The sequence below is a fragment of the Seriola lalandi genome, unplaced genomic scaffold (assembly GCF_002814215.2).
Source record: "Seriola lalandi dorsalis isolate HSWRI2012SDOR001 ecotype SW California unplaced genomic scaffold, Sedor1 jcf7180002054559, whole genome shotgun sequence".
Taxonomy (NCBI): domain Eukaryota; kingdom Metazoa; phylum Chordata; class Actinopteri; order Carangiformes; family Carangidae; genus Seriola; species Seriola lalandi.
In genome coordinates this window covers 267,105-290,838 of record NW_019525112.1, presented here as the reverse complement: position 1 = coordinate 290,838, position 23,734 = coordinate 267,105, and the positions used below count along the sequence as shown (strand labels likewise).

At 41.3% G+C, this 23,734-nt stretch overlaps 2 protein-coding genes across 3 annotated transcripts; both read right to left on the bottom strand.

Moving 5' to 3' along the window:
• Nucleotides 1-1,013: 1,013 nt before the first annotated feature.
• On the bottom strand, nucleotides 1,014-13,404 carry me3 (malic enzyme 3, NADP(+)-dependent, mitochondrial). The gene is made up of 15 exons (XM_023415794.2): nucleotides 13,256-13,404; nucleotides 12,499-12,728; nucleotides 9,086-9,219; nucleotides 8,571-8,720; nucleotides 7,522-7,597; nucleotides 7,225-7,386; nucleotides 6,885-6,988; nucleotides 6,705-6,814; nucleotides 5,393-5,490; nucleotides 5,168-5,281; nucleotides 4,952-5,057; nucleotides 4,254-4,396; nucleotides 3,951-4,124; nucleotides 3,557-3,655; nucleotides 1,014-3,093 (listed from the first exon to the last, which is right to left on the bottom strand). The coding sequence occupies exons 2-15, from the start codon at nucleotides 12,721-12,723 to the stop codon at nucleotides 2,932-2,934; spliced, it is 1,857 nt and encodes a 618-aa protein (XP_023271562.1). The 5' UTR covers nucleotides 12,724-12,728; nucleotides 13,256-13,404; the 3' UTR covers nucleotides 1,014-2,931.
• Nucleotides 13,405-14,271: 867 nt separating this feature from the next.
• ildr1b (immunoglobulin-like domain containing receptor 1b) lies at nucleotides 14,272-22,009 on the bottom strand. 2 transcript variants are annotated; one of them, XR_002761291.2, is made up of 9 exons: nucleotides 21,729-22,009; nucleotides 19,771-19,941; nucleotides 19,119-19,268; nucleotides 18,583-18,702; nucleotides 18,327-18,473; nucleotides 17,385-17,510; nucleotides 15,451-16,352; nucleotides 14,945-15,052; nucleotides 14,272-14,478 (listed from the first exon to the last, which is right to left on the bottom strand). XR_002761291.2 is itself a non-coding variant. In XM_023415906.2 (8 exons), exons 1-8 carry the CDS (start codon nucleotides 21,775-21,777, stop codon nucleotides 15,014-15,016), a joined length of 1,704 nt encoding a protein of 567 aa, XP_023271674.1. In that variant the 5' UTR covers nucleotides 21,778-22,009; the 3' UTR covers nucleotides 14,272-15,013. The 2 variants fall into 2 exon arrangements, 1 of the variants encoding a protein (XP_023271674.1); XM_023415906.2 differs by having other exon boundaries at nucleotides 14,272-15,052.
• Nucleotides 22,010-23,734: the final 1,725 nt, after the last annotated feature.

The following is a 23,734-nucleotide window of genomic DNA, read 5'->3' as shown; positions in this document are numbered from 1 at the left end:
TGCTGCTGTAACAGGCTCCAGCTGCATTCACTCCGGTTCAGCCACTACACCACAAATGCTCAAAGTTGATCTTTTAATTAATTATAAAAGATGTTGGATGGGATTAACACTGAGACCTTCACACATCAAACTCAAAAATAATAATAATAATAATAGTAATTCTAATGGGCATGGCTTTGTGCTCTGAGACATTGTGTTGAAACGTGAATGAGCCTTCCCCCAAAGTTGAAAGCAGAAGATATAATTATGTGCTATGGCAAAGCCTGATACACAGCCTCAAGCCTAAATGACATAAGAGCATGTTGATGGGGGTGTACTAAACAGAAATACAACAGTTTACTGAGGGTTACTACGCGGGTGAATGATTTTTACTGCTCTGATGTTACCAGTTAAGTACAGTGTTTGACTTGACATTCATTTTAAGCATCAATGCCAAGAGGATTCAAAAGAAACTTATCTGATGACTCTGGCTCTGCATGGGTGCGTAAAGATCGGAATATCAGCTTTTTTTTTCATATTAAAGACGACTTCATGACATTGGAATATTTTGTCAGGACCATGATAAATCGTGTCTGTTTCTTGGTCAGGCGGCGTTCATATTTTAATACAAACTCCGACGGGTTGCTCTGAGAGTGAGAGAACTGAAGCAGAACAGGAAGAGCTGGACGCTGGTTGAATTTTCCAAATATGTCAGTTCCTGTAGCTGCTTCCTTGTATTGTGTATCGTATGTCCTTATTGTAGAGAAACCACTGAATCATACATTCATACCATACCAGGCTTACATTTCAATGTGGCAATAACAGCTTGAGTCCACCTGCAGCTACATCCCAAGCAAAGACGGTTAACTCATGACGAGACGTTTAAGGTTCAGTTACACAACACAACTTTCTATATCGCGTGTGTCAGCCTCAAGAAATAATCAAGTGAAAGTGTACATTAAATCAATAAAAAAAATGTACGTTTTGGGATCATGAAGATGGAAAACTGTCAAATCAATCATTGAATAAATCACTCACTTTCATAACAATTTTATTTAAAAAGTTTCACCTTCCCTTTGAAAACTTCAAGCATCTCTCTCAGTACTAAAGCTTGCTGAGCAACATGTTCTCTACGAGTAAAAGATAAGATACAGTTCATCAGTAACTTTGGCAAAAACACAACAGGCAGAGCTCTGTACAAAACTAAAGCAGAACACACCACTGTATACAAATAAAACATCCTGATGGTCACATTCAATTCCTGACAACACATATTCAAGAAAACAGCAATGACTCCCATCAAGAATAACTGATTCAGAAAGGATGAAACAGAAATACTGCACAGGCTGATCCTGGAGTGTTTTCAGTCCTGTGTGCAGGTTATAACTTGTGCGCACATTGACAGGAGTGTAAAATGTGAAGCAGCAGCTGCAAGGATGAACCAGATTTTTGCTACCCACCGAACAATTTCAGAGGTTTTAACTCATAATCTGGAGCAGGGATGTCCTGAGGTCACACAGGAAGAGGCACTAATAGTTTCCGTTTTTTTTTTTTTTTTCTCGACTAAGCTTCAAAATGAGTCCTCTGTTGGTTTGTGTCAAGACAAGCATTGTGCGTTATTGTGAACCGCTGCTTTGTATTTCATGCACCAGCTCAGATTCATCTCTCAAAGACAGATTCTGAATCACTGCACTCGCCAGATCTTAGCTGGGAAATCTATTGAAAGAAATGCGGGTGAAGATGTATAGTCATAGAGGACATACTTCATTTTTGATATGCTGTTGTGCAGATATAAAAAAAAAAATTTTCAGTCAGACCTTCGGAGAACTGAAAATAAATTACAGCACTGCAAATAACAACTTGTACATGAAAGGCTGACATAGAGAATCCTTAACATGTACAGTATTCTGCAGTGTTTGGTTGGCTTATTATTGGGCATCCAAGTCATAATTAGCACTGTGTGCTGTGTGTTGAACTGAACAAACCAGGGACACACTGACATTTATAGAGACATTATTTTTAAGGAGAAAAAAAACGACTAAAAAGGCGAGAATCATTGGCAAGGTTTCTGTGCATCGCCATGGCACCATATTAAAGGGGACCTATTATGCTCATTTCCAGCTCTATAGTTTGATTCCTGGACGCCACTTGAGTAGCTTTGTGTGAGTCGGCTATCAGGTTGAACCGCGGCCCACTTCCTTCTGATTACATCTTCAACATGTTGAAAGCCTGCCGAGGGGCGGCGCCTCATCCTCTTAACGGTGTGGAGGTTCTGAAGCTGTACAAACTGTGTGAGTGACTAGAACTAAAAAACAACATGATTGATTGGAAGTGGCAACTTCTCAAATCCATCAGTTTATGTTAGAGTCAGAATCTGATCCAGAATAGCAGCACAGTAACCACAGCAGCAAAGATTACAGCAGGACATCTATGTTCAGTAAATATCACACCCATTATCTGCTTAGTGTGTGACATAAAAGGCGGATTTAGACTTCAAGTCACAATCTGTATATGGTATTTTTTCTATACATCCTGGTAATGGCTGTACATGTGGGAAATGCACTAAAATGTCGATTTAAGTGGAAAACATCTGCTGTCAGGAAATACAACAGCTAATATTGCCAGTAAAATGATATTCTTCTGTCACCAAACGACTGTATAGTAAACATGCACTGTCGGTTATTTGTATACTGGAGTACATCAAATGCTTATAATACTACTCGAGTAGACGGTTGTGCGAGACTAGCTGTGCTTGGAGCCGATGGCCATATAAAGACATCTGTGACGAGCCGATGTCAGAAAGAACCGGGATTACTTTTACATACGTTAACCTAATTATCTGACACGTTTAATATGAACATTCAACACTGGAACTATGTATATATGTGACAGAATATAAGGAGAAGCATAATAGGTCCCCTTTAAGTTCAGACAGAGACAAGAAGGTCCGGATCACACGTCCTGAACATTCATGGCCTCCTGCGGCCAGCTGTACGTGTCCAGAGTGAAGGAGTCGTAATCAGGACTGTAGACGTGGGACAGTACAAACGCCTCCTTGTCTTTAGGCTCCGGGTACAGCGAGGCGATGTTGTGTCTGTATGCGTAGTTGACAATCTGGCAGCGAAAAAGAAGTGGTAAAGCACAGTGTACATGTTAGGAGTGAGTGAGTGACTTTATAGAAAGGAACGATACAGTCAGACATTCAAGGGGCTATTTGATTCGCCAGTTGTAAACCTTTGGCCCTCTTCAGTTGGGTTACATATCTATGATGATATGACAGTTTTCTCAGTGAGACGTGTTGAAACGTTTGTTGTAAAGGCAACAAAGACATCCCCCGATACACTCGCAGAACTTTAAGAAAGTTGAGTGAAAATGAATGATGCACAGTTCATCTGTTTTGATTATGCCCTCTAGCGTTTATAGTATAGTATGTAAGACATGTCCAATACAATTTAGCTGATGTTACAGTGCAGTCATTAGCTCATCATTCTATAACATCTGATATTTGTATTATTGTGCCACAGTATAACCCCATTACATTTTGTATTTATAACTGTACATGTGAGAGAACACCTACCTTCACTGCGATCTTGAAGGACACCTCTCTTATGGTGCTGAGAGGAGGATAAAGTCTTCCCTCAGCCAGGTGCTCCTCTGTCACCATGTCAGCTATTGCCTGAGAGACAAAGACAGAATAAATAAAGTTGATTTGAAGTAGAAGGAAAGTGCAGTATAAAGTGAGAAAGAGAGGGAAAGCAGCACCGTGAGGTCTGCCTTAAAAAGAGTGTGAAAGGGTTCAAGTGGAAGGAAATGTTTGTTTCCAACTCTTCAAAACACAAAGTATTTATCATATTGGTGTCAAATGGTGTCATTTTTCTACTTTTGGAAAAGGGATCCTCATGAATATATGTGAAGATACAATACATTGCAACACGGCTGTCACAAGTCAGTTAGTAACTGAACTAACGTGCCTCTGCTGTGGTGAGGAAGATGTCATCAGATATGTGGCGAACTCCGCAGGCTATAACACCCAACGCCACTCCAGGGAAGACGTAGGCGTTGTTTCCCTGCCCAGGGTAGAAGGTGCGTCCATCAGCCAGCGTCACCTTCTTAAACGGACTTCCACTCGCAAAAATGCCCCGACCCTGATCACAGAGAAAAGAGGCGGAAGAGAGAGAGTTAAGATGGAGCTTTTTTATGCTAAAAAAGGCAAGTTCATTTTCTAAAATTAATGTTTTCGGGTAAATTCTTATTGAGTGTCAAAACGTCCTTACCTCTGTGAGCTTGTAGCACTGCTCTGCCGTGCACTCCGCCTTGCTGGTAGGATTGCTCAGGGCAAAGATGATCGGCCTCTCGTTGAAGGACGCCATGTCTTTGATAATCTTCTCGGTAAACGCTCCTCCAATAGCAGCCACGCCTTCACGTTCAGGACACAGTGCAGAGGGAGAATCCATCCAACAGAAATGACTTAACTTTAACAAGCTCCAATGAGACAATGTGAACAGTGGTGTCATTTGTGGGATTCAGATCACACGGGTCAATTATTATCAAGCAAGACTTAAAATTATGTAGTTTGTAGTTTTAAACCTGGATCTGTTTCTAATTATTCAAATTATTTTCTCACGATTTCTTCTTTAATCTTAGAGCACGGAGGATGTTAACTTGAAACAGGTGTCATGTCATCACAGTGTTGATTCTAAATCTGAAAAATTAGTTGATTTATAGCAAATAACCAAGTTGTTAATGTGCTGAGAAAAGCTGGAGGGAAAAAAATTCACCTTTAATAGGTTTCTCTGTTTTTCCACACCTGGTGAGGTATTACCGTAAATGGATGAGAGAAACAATGTGGGTTATGAGGGGGTTTTATATACGACATTGAAAACAACAATGTTCTTTGAGGGAAATTTCAGTGTCTTGAGGAAACGCCGCACTTCACATCTCTTGCACATGCTTTACGCCCAGGTAAACTCACCTATGATCGCGGTGGGTTTGATGGTTTGCACAACCTCCTCCAGGGTCTTCAGGTGCGGGTGCTCGTGGGCAAACTCCTCCTTCTCGTGGTTCAGGTGGCTCCTTCCCTAAAAATTGTGTAACACGTCTTTTATTCAAAACCCTGCATGGTGCTGTTTGGTGATTCACAAGCGGGGGATTGTGTGAGCGGACTGAGCAAGTGAGAGACCCACATTACCTTCACAATGAGACCCTTCGAGTCCACCATCCAGATCCTCTTGGCAGCTTCTTCTCTAGTGACACCCTCTTTGGCCATGGCCATTATAAGCAGGTGAGCAATACCCAGAGCAGCCTGGGAGAGAAAAAAAGAGCTTTTAATTTGAGGCACACGCTCTCTTGGGTATTAAGGACAGTTATTTTTATTTTGAAACAGAATAAAATCCTGGTGATTACATCTCCTCACCTCGCCTGCTCCCTGGAAAACAAAGGTGTGGTCTAACAGTTTGTTCTTAGTGATCTTCAAAGCAGCTAAGACCCCAGCAACAGCTACTGAGGCGGTGCCTGAAAGAAAAAAGAAAACACTTGTGATAACAGAACAGATTCACTGAAACAGCAGGTTTTAAATGGTAAGACTGTAGTTTCAATCAATTTTGGCTTGTGACCCTTTAAAGTGCCTTTGCAGAAAGCATAAATACATTCTATTGTTTGGCTTTTCTACACTGTTAAACATCTCACAACTTTTAACATGTATCCAGCGCCCCCATGTGGACACTGTGACCCCCAGGCAGGGAACCACTGACGTACAGAAATAAATCATACACAGACTGAATGACAGGTGCACAATCAGTGCATAATGACTATACAGATCATTTCAGATAGCTAAATTAAATCATTTAGAAATTTAATTATGTTAACTTTTAAGTCTATTGTATTGCAGGTTTTACATTTCTGCAACAAATGCATCTTTTAAAAAAACCACCTCTGCTTCGAAAAACAGTAACAGACTTGCCCTTGCACACATTTATGATCAAATACAGTTTGGTGCTATTTGTGGTTTAATCCCTTACTGAAGGATCAACTTTATTTCAGCAAGATGCTGCCTTCGAATGAAACTCAAGCTCGTGGTTACGACACAGGAGGTCATGTATACGGTATGCTCGGCATTCAAGTGATTAAATCATGAGAACACCTCTGCTAGGCAACGGCAACATGCACGCCAACAGACTCACAGAGGCTGACAATTCAGTTAGTTAACAGGCAGGTAATGTAATGCAGGAAATGCAAAAGCATAATGAAGTATTATAAAATTGAGTAAGAACTTACAATGTATTAATTTATCATCCAATGAAAAATGAGAGCTGACAATGTTAGCATGCACGTCACAACTCATGAACTCTGAGCTCGCAGAAAACTCTGAGGTCCCAGGTCGTGAATACCACAAGAGAAGGGTGCAAGAGTAATTTATGACTCTAGCTAGAGAGGGCAAATATCATGACATCACTACACAGTACTGTGTTGAGATACCTTCTTTTTTAACTGCTTGCTTTTACTCAATCTTCATTTTTTTTGTTTGCTATGTTTTAATATTCCTTCTGTGAATGTTGGAACAACTGGAAAACGAGGGAGGTTGTGTATTTTGTCTGTTAACACAATTAAAAAACATGTATACATTAATATATACATTGGCTAGTTATGGCAGCTGGCTGCCTGATGGAGGCCGGGAGTGCAACGGCTGAGGGCATTAGTGTAGGAGGGTCCTATGAAAGCTACAGTACCTTGGATGTCGTCGTTGAAGGTACAGTATCGATTCCTGTATTTGTTGAGGATGCGAAAGGCGTTACTGTTGGCAAAATCCTCGAACTGAATCAGACAGTTCATCCCGTACCTGCAGGGCAATAGTAATCAGTCAGACAGGATCACCTGCACGTCCCCTCGTCATTTATGTTTCCACTCACTTGTCTGTCACTGCCTGCATGAACTCGTCGATCAGCTCGTCGTACTCCTTTCCTCGGATTCTCTTGTGCTTCAGTCCGATGTACAGGGGGTCGTTGAGCAGCGCCTGGACCAAAAATAAAACAGTTAATCAATAAATCGATAAGAGAGAACTTGCCGTTACCTTTCTGTTTCGGTTTTGGAACTGATCATATCTATGAATCAGTAAATGATTACACAAGTCACATCAGTAATTCTCTAAACGTGTCTGATATGGAATCTATGACGACTGATAAGTGGCCCCACCAGCTCAAAAAAAAAAAAACCCGACTCCAGCTTTCCTGCAGCTCAACCGATACTCACCTGGTTGTCAGTGCCGACGTCCAGCAGCACTGGGAGACACTGCTGCGGCCGAACCCCTCCGCAGGCTGTGTAGAGCGCCAGCTTCCCAACAGGTATCCCCATCCCATAGCTGCCCAGGTCACCCAGGCCGAGGATACGCTCCCCGTCTGTCACCACAACGGCCTACACAGACACGAACGCACATCAGCATTACAATGATGCATTATTAACTTATCAGGAACAACCAGCAGTGTGTTGGTGTGTGTGTGTGTGTGTGTGTGTGTGTGTGTGTGTGTGTGTGTGGAGAGAGGGACTTACCTTAATGTCTTCTTCTGGCCAGGAGTTGAGCACGGTGGCGATGTGGCCTCTATCATGGATGGTGATGAAGAGTCCTCTGTAAACAAGTAGTTTGTAATGATAAGACATCGGTGCTGGTGGTGCAGTGAAGCAAAGATTAAAGGTTTGATTGCTTTGATGATGCAATTTCTTAGATTAGCAATCACTCCACAAACTCAGTGAGATGAGATATGAAACTTCCCTCAGACAAATAATCCATCACATTTAGTAGTTGCAGCACCTTTAATTTTTGTGAAACTAATATTATTGCCTGTAATTGAGGCAGCGAACCTCACACTGGTGCCTTCAGGGACAGACAGACCCAACACACTGCTGCCAAACAGGAAACATTTTAATACAAGAATACTTTTTACAACACACGTGTCAGTGTTTGGATTCAATGCTCTGATGATGAAGTGTTCTTGAACACACAAAACAAAAATAGTCCCTGCTCACTGCTGTGTTACAGTGGGGATGTGTGATCGCTCTAGGCCATAGTCTCAAACTGATGCGGCCGTGTCTGATGAAAGTCACAAGAAAACATCCTAATTTTATTTTTCTGGCCTTCAGAAAGTGCTGTGGCAGGTCTTGATTATATCAGCTGTTTATACAATAATATATCTGTACTAGCGGTAAAAAGTAGTGCACAAGTATATCACATGTACTAATGACACTATTTTGGAAGTTACGGGCAAAACTTGTCAATGCAGCACATTTCATACACAAAGAAAATTTAAAGTAATTTACATAATAAAAAATGTTTAAAAAACTCATAAATACATTATAAGACACTAAAACACAAATTAACAGGATAGAAACAATTTTAACAGAAGTTTACCATACTAACAGAAACTGTTCAATCAAACTTAGATTTTGGAACATTGACCATTTCAAACCCTAAAAACCCTGGTCTACAAAATGTGTTGTTTATGGATCAAAACATATGAGGAGAAGTTTTAACCAAACGTATGAATTAGTTAATGCCTCCACAAAAAGTGCTGTGTAAGTTTAACTCCACTGTAAACGCTCACCGTGGTCTCCTGAAGGCGAGTCCGTACTGTTGACATGCCAAGCCGACGGTGGGGGTGTACACGATGGGCATGAACTCCTCGATGTCAGAGGTCAACAAACGGTAGAACAGCTTCTCGTTCCTGTCCTGTAGCGTCATCAACAGGATGTACCTGAGACAGAGGCAGAGAAGTCACTGAAACCTGACACCACGGTTTTTGTTTCATATAAACCTGCTGATTCAAATCAACTGTAACTGCACTGTAAATATTTCTGCATGAGTATCATCTATCAGAGCGGCGACTGCATGAGTAACTAAATGAAAAAAAGCATCAGCTGACTTCTTTGACATTCTTGCAGTGTATGAACCAGGACACCCGCCCCCCCAGGGTCAGGTCAGTTATTCCTAAATGTGGGACGAATACTTTTGGTTGTGAGGCAGGTTTTAGTTTTTATGCTCCGCGTCGCTGGAGCTCATTTAACATCTGCAGCTGCAATGTGACTGTCTTCAGCCTGATGTCTGAGTCTGTTCTCTTACTTGTCAAGGGGATTGGTGCGTGTTTCATAGCTCTTCATGACACGCAGGACTTGCACATCCTGGGAGAGGAAGACGGGGGGCAGCAGTCCGTGGATGCCCAGTTGTAAGCGCTCCTCCATGGTGAATGCCATTCCCTGCATGGTGGAAGAGGAACTGTTATGCAAAACTATGATACCGGAAAAGAGTTTGCACTGGGTCAAGTCCGCAAACTAAATAACAAATCCTACAATCCAGACCAGAGTGACTCATGTGTTAGTCATCAGGACTGAGGTCAATCGTGACTCACGGCCGCACCCAAAGATTCGTTTAATCTGTTTTTGAAAATTATGAATTACTTTTTTTGTATTTGTAAAGAAAAGTAAAACAAGGCCACACTGAGAAGTCCTACAGTGTTTTGATAACTGAGACTAGAGCATAACATGAGACCAAGCTTTTATTTTGGTAAGCTGTCTTGTACCCCTCTGCTGTCTGATTATGGTTAGTGCTGCTGCTCCTGTCTCGCCGTTGGCAGGCTTTCCAGAGTGATCGGAGGGGAGTGTGCAGTTTAATCTATTTATTCTGCCCAATAGTGTGGGAGCCTGAACTCACTCCCCAGTCAGCTCATCTTCTCCTTCCTCCTCTCTGCTTTATCACTCTCTCCATTTCCTTGATTCTTGCACGCCAGAGGAAACACTGACCTACATGGGGAATGAACCGGCCTTCTACGGTCAATTTGTTTTACTGTGGGTCCGTGTATTTTCTGACCACACCCTTATCCTGGTAAATTATTCATATTGGCAGAGTCGAGTGTAAAACGTGATACTGGATTTGATTTTTCACAACATCCTGCTTACAAGCTCACAATCATTACATCTACAGTTGCCTACTGTGCCTCCCCATTGAAGAGTACTCTGATGATAGATGCTGAACAGCTGAACGACACGGCACAGCCTTGAGTTTCATACTTTACAGCGGCGTCTACTGTAGCTGCAAGCAACAATAGCCTACTCAACACAACGTCTGTCTGCCAGAGGTCATTAAATGGAGATACTCTAATACACTGATGCCTAAAATACCAAACACAAGAGAGAGAGAGACAAAGTCAGTGTGGAGGGCAATTAAAAAAAGACAAACCATCAATGTGGATGGAAAACTTTTCATACGCAAACAGTGTCAACAAATACTGTATAGCCACATCGGGTACAGATTATAAAGCCATTTGTAGTTGGTTGATTGACTTTCCAACAAGATTAACAGTCACGTCATACCGACGCTGTGGTGCAGGGGCCTCATGGGGCTCCGGGGCCTGTGCCCAGTAGGCCTGCTCAGTAATCCCTCCATGAGCCACATAACTAACACTAACATTACTAAGTTAACAGAGTTAAGCTAAACCTATTAGAGTGAGCAGGTAAAGAGGCACTAACGTAAACCCATTAAGCTGACACTAACCAGCAGCTGTAGCCTACACACTATCTGTCAACAGACAAGGACAAATGGAGGGAATGAAATCAAATGTGGGTGGGAGTGGTATAATCTAAAATAAATGAACCTTTGTAATGACTCCAATTCAAACCTTATCATGGATTAGTATAGTGAGTTATAACATCATAGGATTTATTTTTATGATCATGAACTCTGTTATACAGCACCTATATTAGTGAAGTTACTGGTATCAGTTTGCAAGAGGACAAAAGTTTACTGAAATGCTCTGGTTGTGAAAATGTGGGTACAAGAAAGCATTATATAAAAACCCAAATCAAAATATGTGTAAATCTTAAATGACAATCAATGATTAATAAAATGTCAAAGCAAACTACCAATGTGCAAACCATCATTTCATTGTTTTTACTTTTTACTAAAGGGGGGGCTCCACTTTCTGACCACTTGCACTGACCTGACCTGTGAGTAAGCTTGTAACTGCTGACTGGGCATCAGCAGGGGAAGGAACTGTGACTGACCTCCTATCAGCCTAAAACAAAGCAATAAACTCAGCTGAAGTTTCACTATCTGTCCTGCTGTCCTTGCAGAATAGCGGGGCCGGAAAAAAAAAAAATCCCGTTTACGCTGGATTTGGAAAACCTGCTGTAAAACAACTGGTGAATCACTTGGTGTGTGAGTTCTGGTACCATTGGTGCAACTGTAGGATCTTTTGGAGAATAATTTTTTCAGTCTAACTGTTAAAAATACTATTATTTCCATAGTGTGACCGCAGAAGCATTGACATTATTCTGTGGTTATGCAGCGCTATTGTGTCATTCTCTGATCTGAGTATGGTTTGGAGAGTATAAATTATAAAATAGGTTAATACTATTTTTAAAGAGAAGTGGGCCATCAATTCACATTAAGTCGATGATGGTATTTCTTATGCTTTACTGAGACTGAGAGAGAGGCAGACACCTTAGAGGAATCTACAGGGAGACCATTCATAGCTCGAGCCACTCGACTATCTCACTTTAGATAGGAGCTGTGACATTGACATGACACTCCTGTGCTGTATAAATGTGGTACTTATATGGTATTCTCTGTTTATATATGTTCCACCACCATAGCACGTGGCATGTGGGGCATCATGTTGTGTGTCCACACAGTGTGTGAATGTGAATGCAGTGCAGTTCAGGTGTGTTAAGCAAAGACAAGAATGGTGAGTGTTGTATTTGTTAAACAACACATCAATTAGCCTGCTTCTGTTATATGTAAAGCATAATTAGTATTATTGCATGGTTGTTTTTTGTAGTTATTATGTATACTTTCTCATATGTGTTTTGTTGCAACATTGTGCACACTCCATCACTGTCTTCATTACCCCCGTATATGATGTGTATGGTGAAACTAAACTCATGTAAAACTCCCGACATTACCTGTGTAATCCACCATCAGTGTTATGACATGGAAAATGAAGTAAACCTGGAAAGACATGACTTAAACTGCACTTCTCAAATGAATGTGCCCCATATGAAGCAGAGGATTTGAGCACACCTGTATAGGAAGGTTGAAATGGCATATCACACATCATCTGTGACTCTGGTGATTGATAATGTGCTTACATACTAACTTTGTTAATGTCACATTGACACTACATTTCAGACTGTTGTTCAGACAAAACAACTCTGAGAACTTTGTCATGGTCAGTGGAGAATTACTGTCATAACATTTTATAGAGCAGATTGCTGTTTACTCAAGGAAACAGCCAGTAGGTAAATCAATAATGGAACTAATCATTATATATTACACATTATTGTCCGTATGTTTATATTACAGGTGTGCTCATCTTCTGTGGTCGAAACATTGTCATGTAGACTAAAAAATAATTGGAACAAGACTCATCTTCTTGTGTAGATATTTGCATACAAGAACCTGAAGTTAATTCATTAGTGTGGATTTATGACTTTGCCTCCAAGTGATTATCAGAAAGGTACCACACACGTGAGACTCACCTTGTTGAGGTGTGGGTTTCTGGTGATGTCGTAGCCCCGCTTCTTGGTGCTGACGCTGCCCTTGCGGTTCGTCCCGGAGTGGCAGACCCGGACAGCCTGGAAAGAGGCCCTGTCTGCGGGCAGTATCCCCGCAGGATGACCCGGAGAACCTGCGAAGACCCTCATCCCTCCCGCCGCCGAGCGCCTGCACAGAGACAGTGCGGCTCTTCCAGGGAGAGAGTTCATGCTGCCTGCAGACAACCGGGGAGCAAAACACAACAACTGCTTCATCCGTGTTTCAGTCACATCCTGCTGTTAGTGGTGTTACAGGTCACCTAACAGTTTAAAAAAAATCTACACATGACCTAGAAACGTAGGACATACCGTGCATAATATAAAGTCAGCAGGTCTGTCCTCCTGTAAACAACCTGCCTCAAGTTTAAAAATGAACCGTTAGCTTTACAGTAGCTGTGTCACCTGGTCACGGTGACAAACAACAGGTGCCACGGTCACAGCAGGCACTCATTACAGCCCGAATAAAAAAATAATTAAGTATTGTAATAAAGTAGAAATGATTGAGTTGTGACCTCCAGTCGATGTGCTCAGTGTTTTCATACAGAAATGCTGCTGTGAGCGGCAGCAGCAGAGCAGCTAGCTACTGTTAGCTGCCCGCAGCTTTTATGATTAAAAAGTGTTTTCTTGACGGAACAATCTGCGCAGCTAATGCTAATAATGCTAATAATGCTAACAATCAGTTAGTCCCACCCTCTGGTCCTACCTGAAAACGACGTGAAGCTGCTGTGCACCTGACTTCAATCTTCATATGAGGTACTCCTTCGCTCGTATTAACGGCCGCTGTTGTTAGTGGATGTTGTGAGGGGATCGACAGCAAACAGCTGATCCAGGATCCTTTGACATTGACGGTATCACTTCCCCCGGTCAGCCCGCCTCTCAGAGCGCGGGAGCCACCAATCAGACAGCGGCGTGGCAGGCTGGGAGGAGGCCCAACCCCCACCCTCCCCTTCTCCCTAACCCTCACACAGTAAACACACAGGCTCCATCTTCAGCTGAATATCTGCACTAAAATTCAGCATAATAAAACCTCTCATATAAGTATAAAGTTTTACCATTACGCTTTTTTCTTTTCATGACATGATATCATTCTTTCATTGTTCAAGTTTCATGGCTTCAGTTCTGCTTCATAACACCCACAGCTGAAAACGTTAACATTTTTTAACTCTTAGTCATACAAAGACCACTGCCACATTAAAAAGACAAAAAGCCTCTGTACAGGCACCTTCACAGCTTGTGGCTCCATCTGCTGGACATAACAGTGTGTCCCAGTCTGAGCCACTGGAAAAAGCAAAGTCTTGCCTGTTGTATCTGTTGTGTAGCCCCAAGACCAAATATTATAATGAAAAATTGAAGAAAATGGACGTACTCGAGTTAGATGAAGTACCTCAAAATTGTATTTAAGGGCAGTACTTGAAAAAAAATGTACTTAGTTACTTTTCACAACTGCATGCAACAAAGCAGAGACAAACATGGTCAAATCTCCTGATCCTAATACCATTAGCATAGCTGATATACATACAGCAAATTAATCCAAAGTCACACATACATCCTCAACCAATTTAAACCTTTGGATCAGAGAACAACAATTTTGGCCTTATTCTTACAGTTCTGTCCTATCATACATTAATTAGTTTTAGTTTACACTTCTGTCTTGTTAGGTTTGTCTGATGTTAAATATAATGTCTAAGTACATAAGAAAATGACCCACTCCACACTAGCTGTATCTAAAAAGGTTTATTAAAAACACACATTTCATGACGGTGCATCTGTATTCATGTTTGTGACCAAAGCCAACATCAAGGAAAATCATCAATTATATTTTGGTCTTCATCCAATACGTACAGCAAGAGCTACAGTCAGTGTCCATTAACTCTGTCCATCGTCCTTTAAATGTCCACATAGCGTAGTTTCCATGGCTGTTACAGTCTAATAATGTTATTATGGATAAAGGCAAAAAGAAAATACACTTTAAATAGTACAAGAAATTATGCAAAAATAAGAAATTATATAAAAAAAACAAATGCACTCATATCACATATCTGTCTGCAAAAACACACATAACATGTTCACGAAGACAAACCGAACGCAACAATCTGCTTGAAACTGTTAAAATGTTTACTTACACACCAAAAGAGGATACTCATCCATCACCAGAAGAAAAAGTCACACAAATTACATTTAATTCAACTAGGAGAAAGACTCCCACACATTAATCATCTAAATAACAAGAGGCCAGGCTTAATATAACTCAAATGTCTTTCTTCATATGTAAAAATCATGTTTTTTGTTGCAACTACTTACAATGCATACAGAGTAAAAGGTTATCCAAACAATACATTTAATACAAAACAAAAACTATGTCCTTGCACTCTGATTGAACAGATTAAGTTACCTGCTGTTTGTCTTCATTTGCACCGTTCTGGAAACATTCAGGAAAAGGTAAAAAAAAGATGGAAATGCTTTAGATGACTACGCTGGTGCCGCTACGGGAGCTCCTATCCTACGGGAGAAAAGAGTGACAGAGGCAAGGTTAAGTTTAAGAGGGAGATATTGGTCATAATCCAAAGTATTGGACAAATTAAAATGTTGACCTGATGGTGGCACTAGAAGAAAAGTTAAGAGATCAAAAAAGTTACAACAACAACAACTGCAGCCTGAGGGGAATATGAATGTCTGAACCACATTTCATGGCAATCCACCAAATATTTTTTAAGACTTTTCATTAAAACCACAAATGTCAACCTCTTTCTTCCCACGCCGCTAGCGTGGCTAAAAAGGGACGAGAGACAGAAGTCAAAACCAAAAAAAGAAAGCAATGACACACAGAGAATCAGTCTGAGCAGACGGCTGGCTCAGAGTATACGTCACTGTTTGTCAGTATTTGTGTGTGGCTCTTACAGAAAGGCGGTTGTGGCTCCTCCGGCCGTTGCTGTTTCCAGGCCCAACATCAATGGAGAAGTAGCTGGGTGGCTTCTCTGGCCAATCCTTCCCTTTTCCTCCTGCTTGTCTCCTGCTGTCCTCTTCATCGGAGCTCCACGACCCTTTGCGGTGCTGAGGAGGTGAATAGCTCCTCTCCCTCCGAGTTGCTCTGCTGTGCAGCTCCTCCAGCAGATCGTCCCGACTTCGGGTTCGCGGTCTGGATCCACCTCCTCTCCTCCCTGCTGAGCCTCCTCTCTCATTTCTTGAACCCTTGTGCTGGGTTCTTCCTCGTCTGTTGTCCCAATCAGAGTCATCGCTGTAATCACGCAAGATCCCCCGCCTGGGAGGGGAGACATCTCTGTCTCTATACCTACGACCGTTGTGTTGGGCACCTCCTCCAGAGCGATTTGTACTCCCACTGGACTGACTAGAGACCCTGGGGCCACCCCGGGCTCCATCTCCACCTCCAGGCTCCCTCCGAGAGGAGAAGCTGGGCACGCGTTGAACTATAGGAGGCAGGGTGATCACCCTTCTCTCCATCCCTCTCACCCCCATCTCATCCAGGGCAGACAACATACTTGGGGGCCCGGGTGTGTAGGGAACTGCTGGAGGTGCCGGCTGGGGCTGTAGGTGATGATAAGGCTGTGATGGATGCATACTGTGGACTGTTTGCGGAGCCATTTGAGGTGACACAATATCCAGCCCTCTCACCTGGTTCTCCAGGTAGTCTAACACCTGGTTGTTACCTTGAATGCCGCTATGCACACTGCCGTTCATATGGCGAGGAGGAGGAGGAGGGGGCTGCTGCTGCAGGGCCATGGGGGACAGCTGCATGGGAGCCATGGTAAAGTTTTGTTTGACAGGATAGTCTGAGTATGAGCCTGGGAAAAAAAAAGTCAAAGAGTTTACAACTGAATTGGGAAAGGAGAGACAAATAATCTCAAACCTGCATTAATTGATTATTTTGGTGACTTGGGGACAGCAGAAACAGCCTGTAAACACAACACGGACATATCTAACTGTAACTGCAGGGGTCTCTGTCGGTCCGTCTGAATTTCCATTTTCTCAACAACCGCTCATCTGATCGTCTTCAAGCTTTGCAGGTGTATTGCTGAGGAACCAATGAAGTGCACCATTGACTGTAAGGTTTTTTTTGGATGATGCTTAATTAATACAGGCCAAGCAATCAGCCCCTACTGACAGGCACATTTTGAATGGGCACTGCACCAGCCGCCTTATAAATGCACCGAAGCCCAATATTCAATCACTTTTAGCTCTGGTTTTGGTCTCTACCAGCTCCTGAGGGAAATATCTGGCTCTTTAGCTGATAAATGCTTCAGTATGTTTGACAATGTTTTAGGTCTGCTGTGTCTGTGCTGAGGTGGTTGTGTGCAGTTGGTGAGAGTGACGTAAAGTGAGAGCGCTGGAAAACAAAAACATTCAGCTGAAAGATGCTTAAACTCTCTGTAGAGCTGAGGGAAACGGAGTTGGTTAATAATTCTCTGTGGTTTCAAGCCTGTGAACAGCTCCCCTCACATACAAGCAGCAGGGATTCATTTTCACAGGCACTTTCCAAAACTATATTTTTATCTCCCTCACTGTCACAGTTTGTGTCTTTTCCTGGTGCTCACAGTCATCAACACTAGGAGCAACAGTGAGAAGTTTTTACCCTGCGTTTCACCTTTTAGGGCTACATAAATGCTCAAATCACCTATTAGTGGAGCTTGCTGAGGGTTATAAGGCAGAACAGGAGAATATTCTCAGAAAAAGTTGCTTGAACTGAACATCAAAGGTAAAACTTCATTGTGTCCACCCGCTTGCGAAACCAAACCAAACAACACACCCTTGGGTCTGGGCAAGCATTCAACAAAAGGATTAAAAAATAAGTCTTATTGTGCTTTTGTGTCACTCACCTGAATACAATATGGGGACGCCCTGGGAGGAGGCATTGGAGCTGATGGGAGCGTAGATGGGTTGGCCAGTCATCCAAGGAGCCATAGCCTTCTGAGCCTCTTGCATCATCCTGTGCTGCATCACAGCTGAAATCACAGCAGAGACGAGAAGAGAGGTGGTTGAAAGCTGCTCACGTGACTCAGCTCACTCACATCAGTGATGACTGAGGAGATTTTGGTATTTGAGATTAAGCATGTGACCGAAATCATTTTTTCTCCATGAGGTGCTCTTTTTTCTTTTGTGCATTTCAGCTTATTCTTTGTTTAATTCTCATAGCTAACAAACTTATCCTATTCATCATAACCAACATAAAATAACTGGTTTGCAGAAGTAATGCCAAAATACTGCACCTTCAAATTGTTCACGGTCATCTGTTTTTATTTTCATATTTGTGTCTTGTTTATGCAATTAGTACAATTTTGAGATACTTTGACTTGACCATTTCCAGTTTATGCAACTTTACAATATAACTCCACTACATTTTAGAAGCAAATATATTACTTTTAACCCCACTACGGCTGTAGTTTACAACTGAGTTTATAGACCATCATGTATTTTTTAAGATTTAACCATTCAGCTCTATATAAAGTAGTAAAAATTAGACCTGCTCCAACATGAAATATGACTTACATGAAATAATAATAATATTACACTGAAAGGGGTCATTCTGCTGTATAATGAGCACTTTTACTTTAAGTGCATGTTGCCTATAAAACTTCTATTTTTTTACTCAGGTAAGATTTTGAATGTAATACTTTAATTTTAACTAGTAATTTTTTCAAATTGTGGTAAAGTAATTCTTCCACCACTGCAGAGTATCGACATGTCTGGCTTCTGACTGGCTCATGGGAATTTGCCTCCTAACCAGCTGTGAATAAAGAATACAAAAGCATCTCCTCTACCTTTTTCCGGGCAACAGCATGTCTGCGGACAACACGGGCAGCGGACGTAGCAGCAGCACTTCTGAGGGCAGCACTGACAGCAACATATGCACAAAAGCATGATGAGCAGGAGGGCACCGAGGATGATCAGCAGGACTGTCAGCCAGTCTGGAACAGATCAGAGGAAAACATGGTAACTGATGTTACTACTGATACTTCAACCTCCTTCTTAGTGCATCCAGGCTCAACATGAACTCGACCAAGTGAGGAGACTTACGGTACACGATGAGTTTGACCTCACGATCTGAGTCCCCTGTCGTGTCACCAGCAGCATCGATGCTGCAGAAATACACACCGTTATCCCACCACATCACCTCAGTGATGACCAGGTCAGCGTCTGTTGACAGATAACATTAGATGTAAGTAAAAATAAACAAAAGAAAGCTGGGTCACTGCAGTATAATGAAATAAAATTATTTTCATACAATAAGAAGTGAAAGAAAAGCATTAAATCTTCATGGATTCTCGAGTATCTTGTTTCAGTTGATGTTACATAATAGATAGTGTTTGCTAGTGTATTGCTTCAGGTGCAATAGCTTCTCCAGTTGTGCTAATAAACCCAGTAATTACACAAAGGAAAATGAACAAATACTTCTCTGTTCACATACAGTACATTCACAAACCATAATAAAAGCTCCTAGCTAAGAGAATGAGTATGACAGAGTGAAGTATATTATTTTATCTTGATTTCTATGCAGATATATGCAGCCGACTGAAATATCAACACTGTTGTTATGATGGGATCAAACTCACTGTTTCGAATGGTGATTTTGCGTTCTCTGTAGTCTGCACCCAGTATTGGCTCACTAATGCCTCTCTTCTGGATCACTGTGCGGAGTGTGCGCTGGCGGTCCGGGCAGTCGTTGGACGGGTCCTGACCCAGCTGCAGAGCAGCCTGATAACCTTCAGAAACACAGACGACAAGGGTGAAAAAGGTTCAATTTATTATCTATCAGTGTCAGTACTACTCAATACTGCTATGCACAGTGTTTTTTTGAGCACCTGAACACAACCATGAAGAAATACTTATCATACTTCAATTGCACCAAGCAGATATCGCATTGCAAGAACTGATATTACAGGGAAAACTGATCAAATGTTGTCAGGGAATATCTTTTAACTGACATGTTCATTAAATGTTTCCTCATTGTGATGATAAAAAACAGAATTCAATCAGTTGCATATTAGTGGTATATAACTGGACAACAGGGTTGGCTGGATATAGTTTAAGCCTTCGAACTGTAAAAGCTGCTTCAGCACAATATTTGCCGTTTTGAAAACTAAGAAAAAACTAAATTAGTTTTCTGTCCTCTAAAGAAAAAACTAAACTTTTAATCACCATCCTGTGGTTCAGCTACATTATGGCACTTTAATAATCACAGTCTTCTTCCACGTATAGCCTCACCTGTAGAGTAGAACTCCAGCACTGGGTCTTTACAGAAGGACTTGTATCTCCAGGTGACCAGGACATCCTGAGGGTTTGCTGAGGTTGTGTAGTCACAGCGCAGAATCACTGAGGCGAACAGAGTCGTACGCCTCTCTGTCTCTGGGACTATCACCTGGATGGACAGCAGCTCTGGTACAAGGAAGAAGGACAGTGAGATAACATGGAAGATAAAATGTAAAATATCAATCGACATGACACACGATTCAAATTACTGTCACTCTAAACAGAAAAACTCCTGTGTGTTTGTGTCACAGCTTTGCTCTTGAATTATGTGTGACAAGAATCTGACTAGACTGGTTAACAGCTTACTCTTAAACCATGCATGCATTGTACTATTTCATTAGAAGACACCTGCCAATCATGATTAGTGATTCAGAGAGAAAGGAAAACAAGCTGATAACAGATGACCTCTGCTAATTGAGAAAAGCATCAGTTAAGGTTTAAGGTCAAAGTTCACACTTTCCCCTTTGAAGTAGTTGTACAAAATCCTGTGGACAACTATTTCAACAGGTCTTAGCAGTTTTTTGAGTTGATTTATGCCTCAAAATATATGAATTATTTCAACTTTCAATTATTTTTTATATCTATTGAAACTAGACTGCAATAAAAACATTTTTTATTATCACTTTCATTATCTGCCAATTATTTTCTTAAGGAATTGACTTATATTTTATCTATTAAATACCAGAAAAGAATGAAAAATGCCACAAAATCCAAACTTGCCAGAGCTCAAGTTGACATCTTGAAATAGCTTATTTGGCACAACCAATCATCCCAAAAAGATATTCAGTTTACTATTGTAGAGGACATTTTATAAAGCTGAACAACAAAAGCTAATTGAAGTCTGGAATCCAGTCAATGAATCCCGGTCAGAGGTGTGGTTAGAGCTCCAGAACTATGGGTGTGCATCTGATGATGTGAACCATGCCTCATGAAAAAAGATGATCTCAGAAGAGTTGATCAACAATTGTTGATTTGCATGAAGCTGAGAGGTTTACAGAGTCCTCTCATCTATGTAAATGGAGATAATTAAGTTCTGTGGCTAATCTCCTTAGACTTATGTAGATAATAAACTGAATGTTTGAGGGGTTTAAACTGTTATGTTACGGGGTATTTTTCATCAATTTTGAGATTTGAGAAAGCAAGGAAAGACTAAATATTCAGCAAAGTACTTCTCTGATAAATCTATAATGAAAACAAACATTAGTTGTTACTTTGATGACAAACCCCCGGATTTCAGCAGAATCTTTCTGTAACCAACATTTGTTTTTGATTAAAATCTTTAAAAATGTGCTTAATGATGAACAAAATGAGCAAAGTGGAAGTTCACCATGTTCACACCATGTAAGATATTACACACAGATATTATCACACTTCAGTAATAAAACTTGTAGGGGATCATTTGTGCTGAAAGTGCAGAATAAGGAGGAAAGTTTTCCACATTGTTTCAGGGGATGAACCTCTGTCAGATCATTCTGGGTCAGAGTTATGGAGGTCCTGGGTGGATGGCTCACTTATCACCTTCACTCCCCAAATACTCCATATATCAAAATGTGTATTTTCAGTTTCGTCATATTTGGTATGATAACATCCTCCTGAACTTTAAGACACTGGGAAATAAAGCACCAGATTAGATAGACTTGGCACATGCAGTGAGAGAGAAATTTGTTTAGTTTAAACATGTTATTTTAAAGGAAATACAGTCTATGCAGGACAAGCGTTGTGTAGTCACGTGACTCGGCCCTGTGCTGTTTGTACCTGTCGATAATTAACTTCTACACTGTCCATTTCGACTGTTTGCTGAGGTGGCCTCTCGCTGCATTCCTGTCTATACACAGAAAAAAGCGGGTGATACGTGTATAAAATATAAACTGTGAACAAAAATCGTGTTTCCTGGAAAGACTTTAAAGCCTCACCTGTCGGCAGGTGAACCAGCAGAAGCACCATCAGTATCACATTTCCCATCTTGTTGCTCTTTATCCTTCCGCGGAAGCGTCGCTCTCTATCCTGTGGGCGATTCAAAATCCACTGAAAATAAAGAGTATTTGTAGAAAGACGTCATGTAGCCGCTGCTCTGCATAGTATTCCCACTTCTCTCCTAAGACGACATGTTGGTCAGGCCTGTTTGTTTTCTGGGCTGAAAGACGAACTGCTTTCCCCGTAAACAGTCGGCGTCGAAGGTGGATGGTCCCCCACCCCTCCAGCTTCAGGTGACATCACTGACTCCGCCCCCTCTGACAGGTGCATCAAGGAGGAAATAAGATAGAGCAGGAAGAGTACAGTGTCCTAAAAGAGAGCTACAAGGTAATTAATGTGCCCTCACATTATTCATCTGTGCCGTGTAACCACTTTGTTCAATAAGCTCATGTACATTTTTTAAATAATTAATACTTCTGTACATTTACTTGTTATAGACTAAACAACTTATAAAATAGTCCCTAACTCTTCTAGTTCCACCTCGACCAACTACAACAGAAAAATGTTTCTTACACGTTAAGGCATCAAGAATAATAATACAGTCATATAATGATAGACTTAGTTACTTGAGTAACATCTTTAAAGCAGGACTTTTACTTATTAAAAAAACTTTACCAGGAAAAAAGTAACAGTGGCGAAACAGACAGCTTGATTAGTAAATCACTGCTTTATTAATCAGTAAATACTCTGTTCCCTGCTGTGTTTTGGTGAGTTCACTAATGAGTGTAATCAAATGCTGTTTACTTGTCAGCTGAATACACTCTTTATGTGAATGTGATGTGAAAATCCCCTCCATCAATCCTCACGTTTGCTCGCCCTTCAGTATGTGAACAAAAAAAACAAACAAACAAAAAAATAAAACAGTTAAGTTACAAAGAGAGAAGCTTGCCTAATCTGAATGTAAATCAAGTGAAGTAGAAGCACGTCAGCTTGACTGGCACGGTGGTTTTCATTTATTCCCCTGTGGCAAACAGCCCGAGTGTAAAGTTCACTCTCAGGATGAGTCATGTTGAACGAGTGTTGGAGCTCTTTGTGCGAGCATGTTTATCTCCCATCCAGGACATAGACCCCGGCGAGCTTTATTGTTGACACAAAACAAGCCCGCCTGAGCTGAGCTCAAGTGCTGCTCTCAGCTCCCTGAAGTGTGCTTCAAGTCCTGTGAAAAATGCTGCATGGATAAAAAGCTTTGCCACCACATCTGTGTCTGTGTCGCTTTTTAAAGTCCCTCCAAGTCAGTATCTGGAGACGACGTAGCCTGCAGTACCTTTCTTTGTTGTAAAGTATTTACGCTGTAGTTTCCAGGGTGTGTTATAAAATGTAAAATCAAATGACCTCAAAGAGACACAAACAACTACGAAGGCACTCAAGCTGAACATTAGGTGATACATAATGCTTACAAAGAGACACAAAATGACCACAACTGATGCTCCTTTATTACTGCCAAGAATGGAAGCTCTAAATATGAGTCTTAACAGATTTGACTGATTTTATAAATGTGCCTGTCTTCTTTAAACCTGTGCCCCAGTCTGTCTACACCGTGTAGCTCTTCTGTAAACGTTGTGAGATCATGATGCCATGTAGCCCATTCACACCCTCAAAATACTTTCTATAAACATTTTAAAGCACGACACACACTTTACATGAGCGGTAACGTGTGCCGACTGTGTAGATGGCGGTTTCAGTAAATCTCCAGTGTTTATTTAAGTGTGTATATTTGATAAGCCACGATAAAAAAAAAACACAGGCTTTGTCCAAGGTACACACACATTATCAAACACATTATCAAACACAATAGCCACTCAAAGATCAAATTGTGTGACAGACAACAGGTATTTTATATAAAAAGCAATCTTGTCAAAACAGTTGTGCTGTTCATATGTGAAGCCAAACCATTAACATTATAGTTACTTATCTTAGCTACATTACTTACAGTGGGGAAGTGAGG

Coding starts and splice junctions, on each gene's coding strand:
- me3 (XM_023415794.2), bottom strand. CDS start 12,723: ATGAACTCTCTCCCTGGAAGAGCCGCACTGTCTCTGTGCAGGCGCTCG. Junction 7,598..8,570: donor CTCGCCTTCAGGAGACCACG/GTGAGCGTTTAC, acceptor ACTTGTTTACAG/AGGACTCTTCATCACCATCC. Junction 5,282..5,392: donor TTTTCCAGGGAGCAGGCGAG/GTGAGGAGATGT, acceptor TTTCTCTCCCAG/GCTGCTCTGGGTATTGCTCA.
- ildr1b (XM_023415906.2), bottom strand. CDS start 21,777: ATGGGAAATGTGATACTGATGGTGCTTCTGCTGGTTCACCTGCCGACA. Junction 19,942..21,728: donor GCTGGTTCACCTGCCGACAG/GTGAGGCTTTAA, acceptor TCCTTGTACCAG/AGCTGCTGTCCATCCAGGTG. Junction 16,353..17,384: donor CGTCCCCATATTGTATTCAG/GTGAGTGACACA, acceptor TTTTTTTCCCAG/GCTCATACTCAGACTATCCT.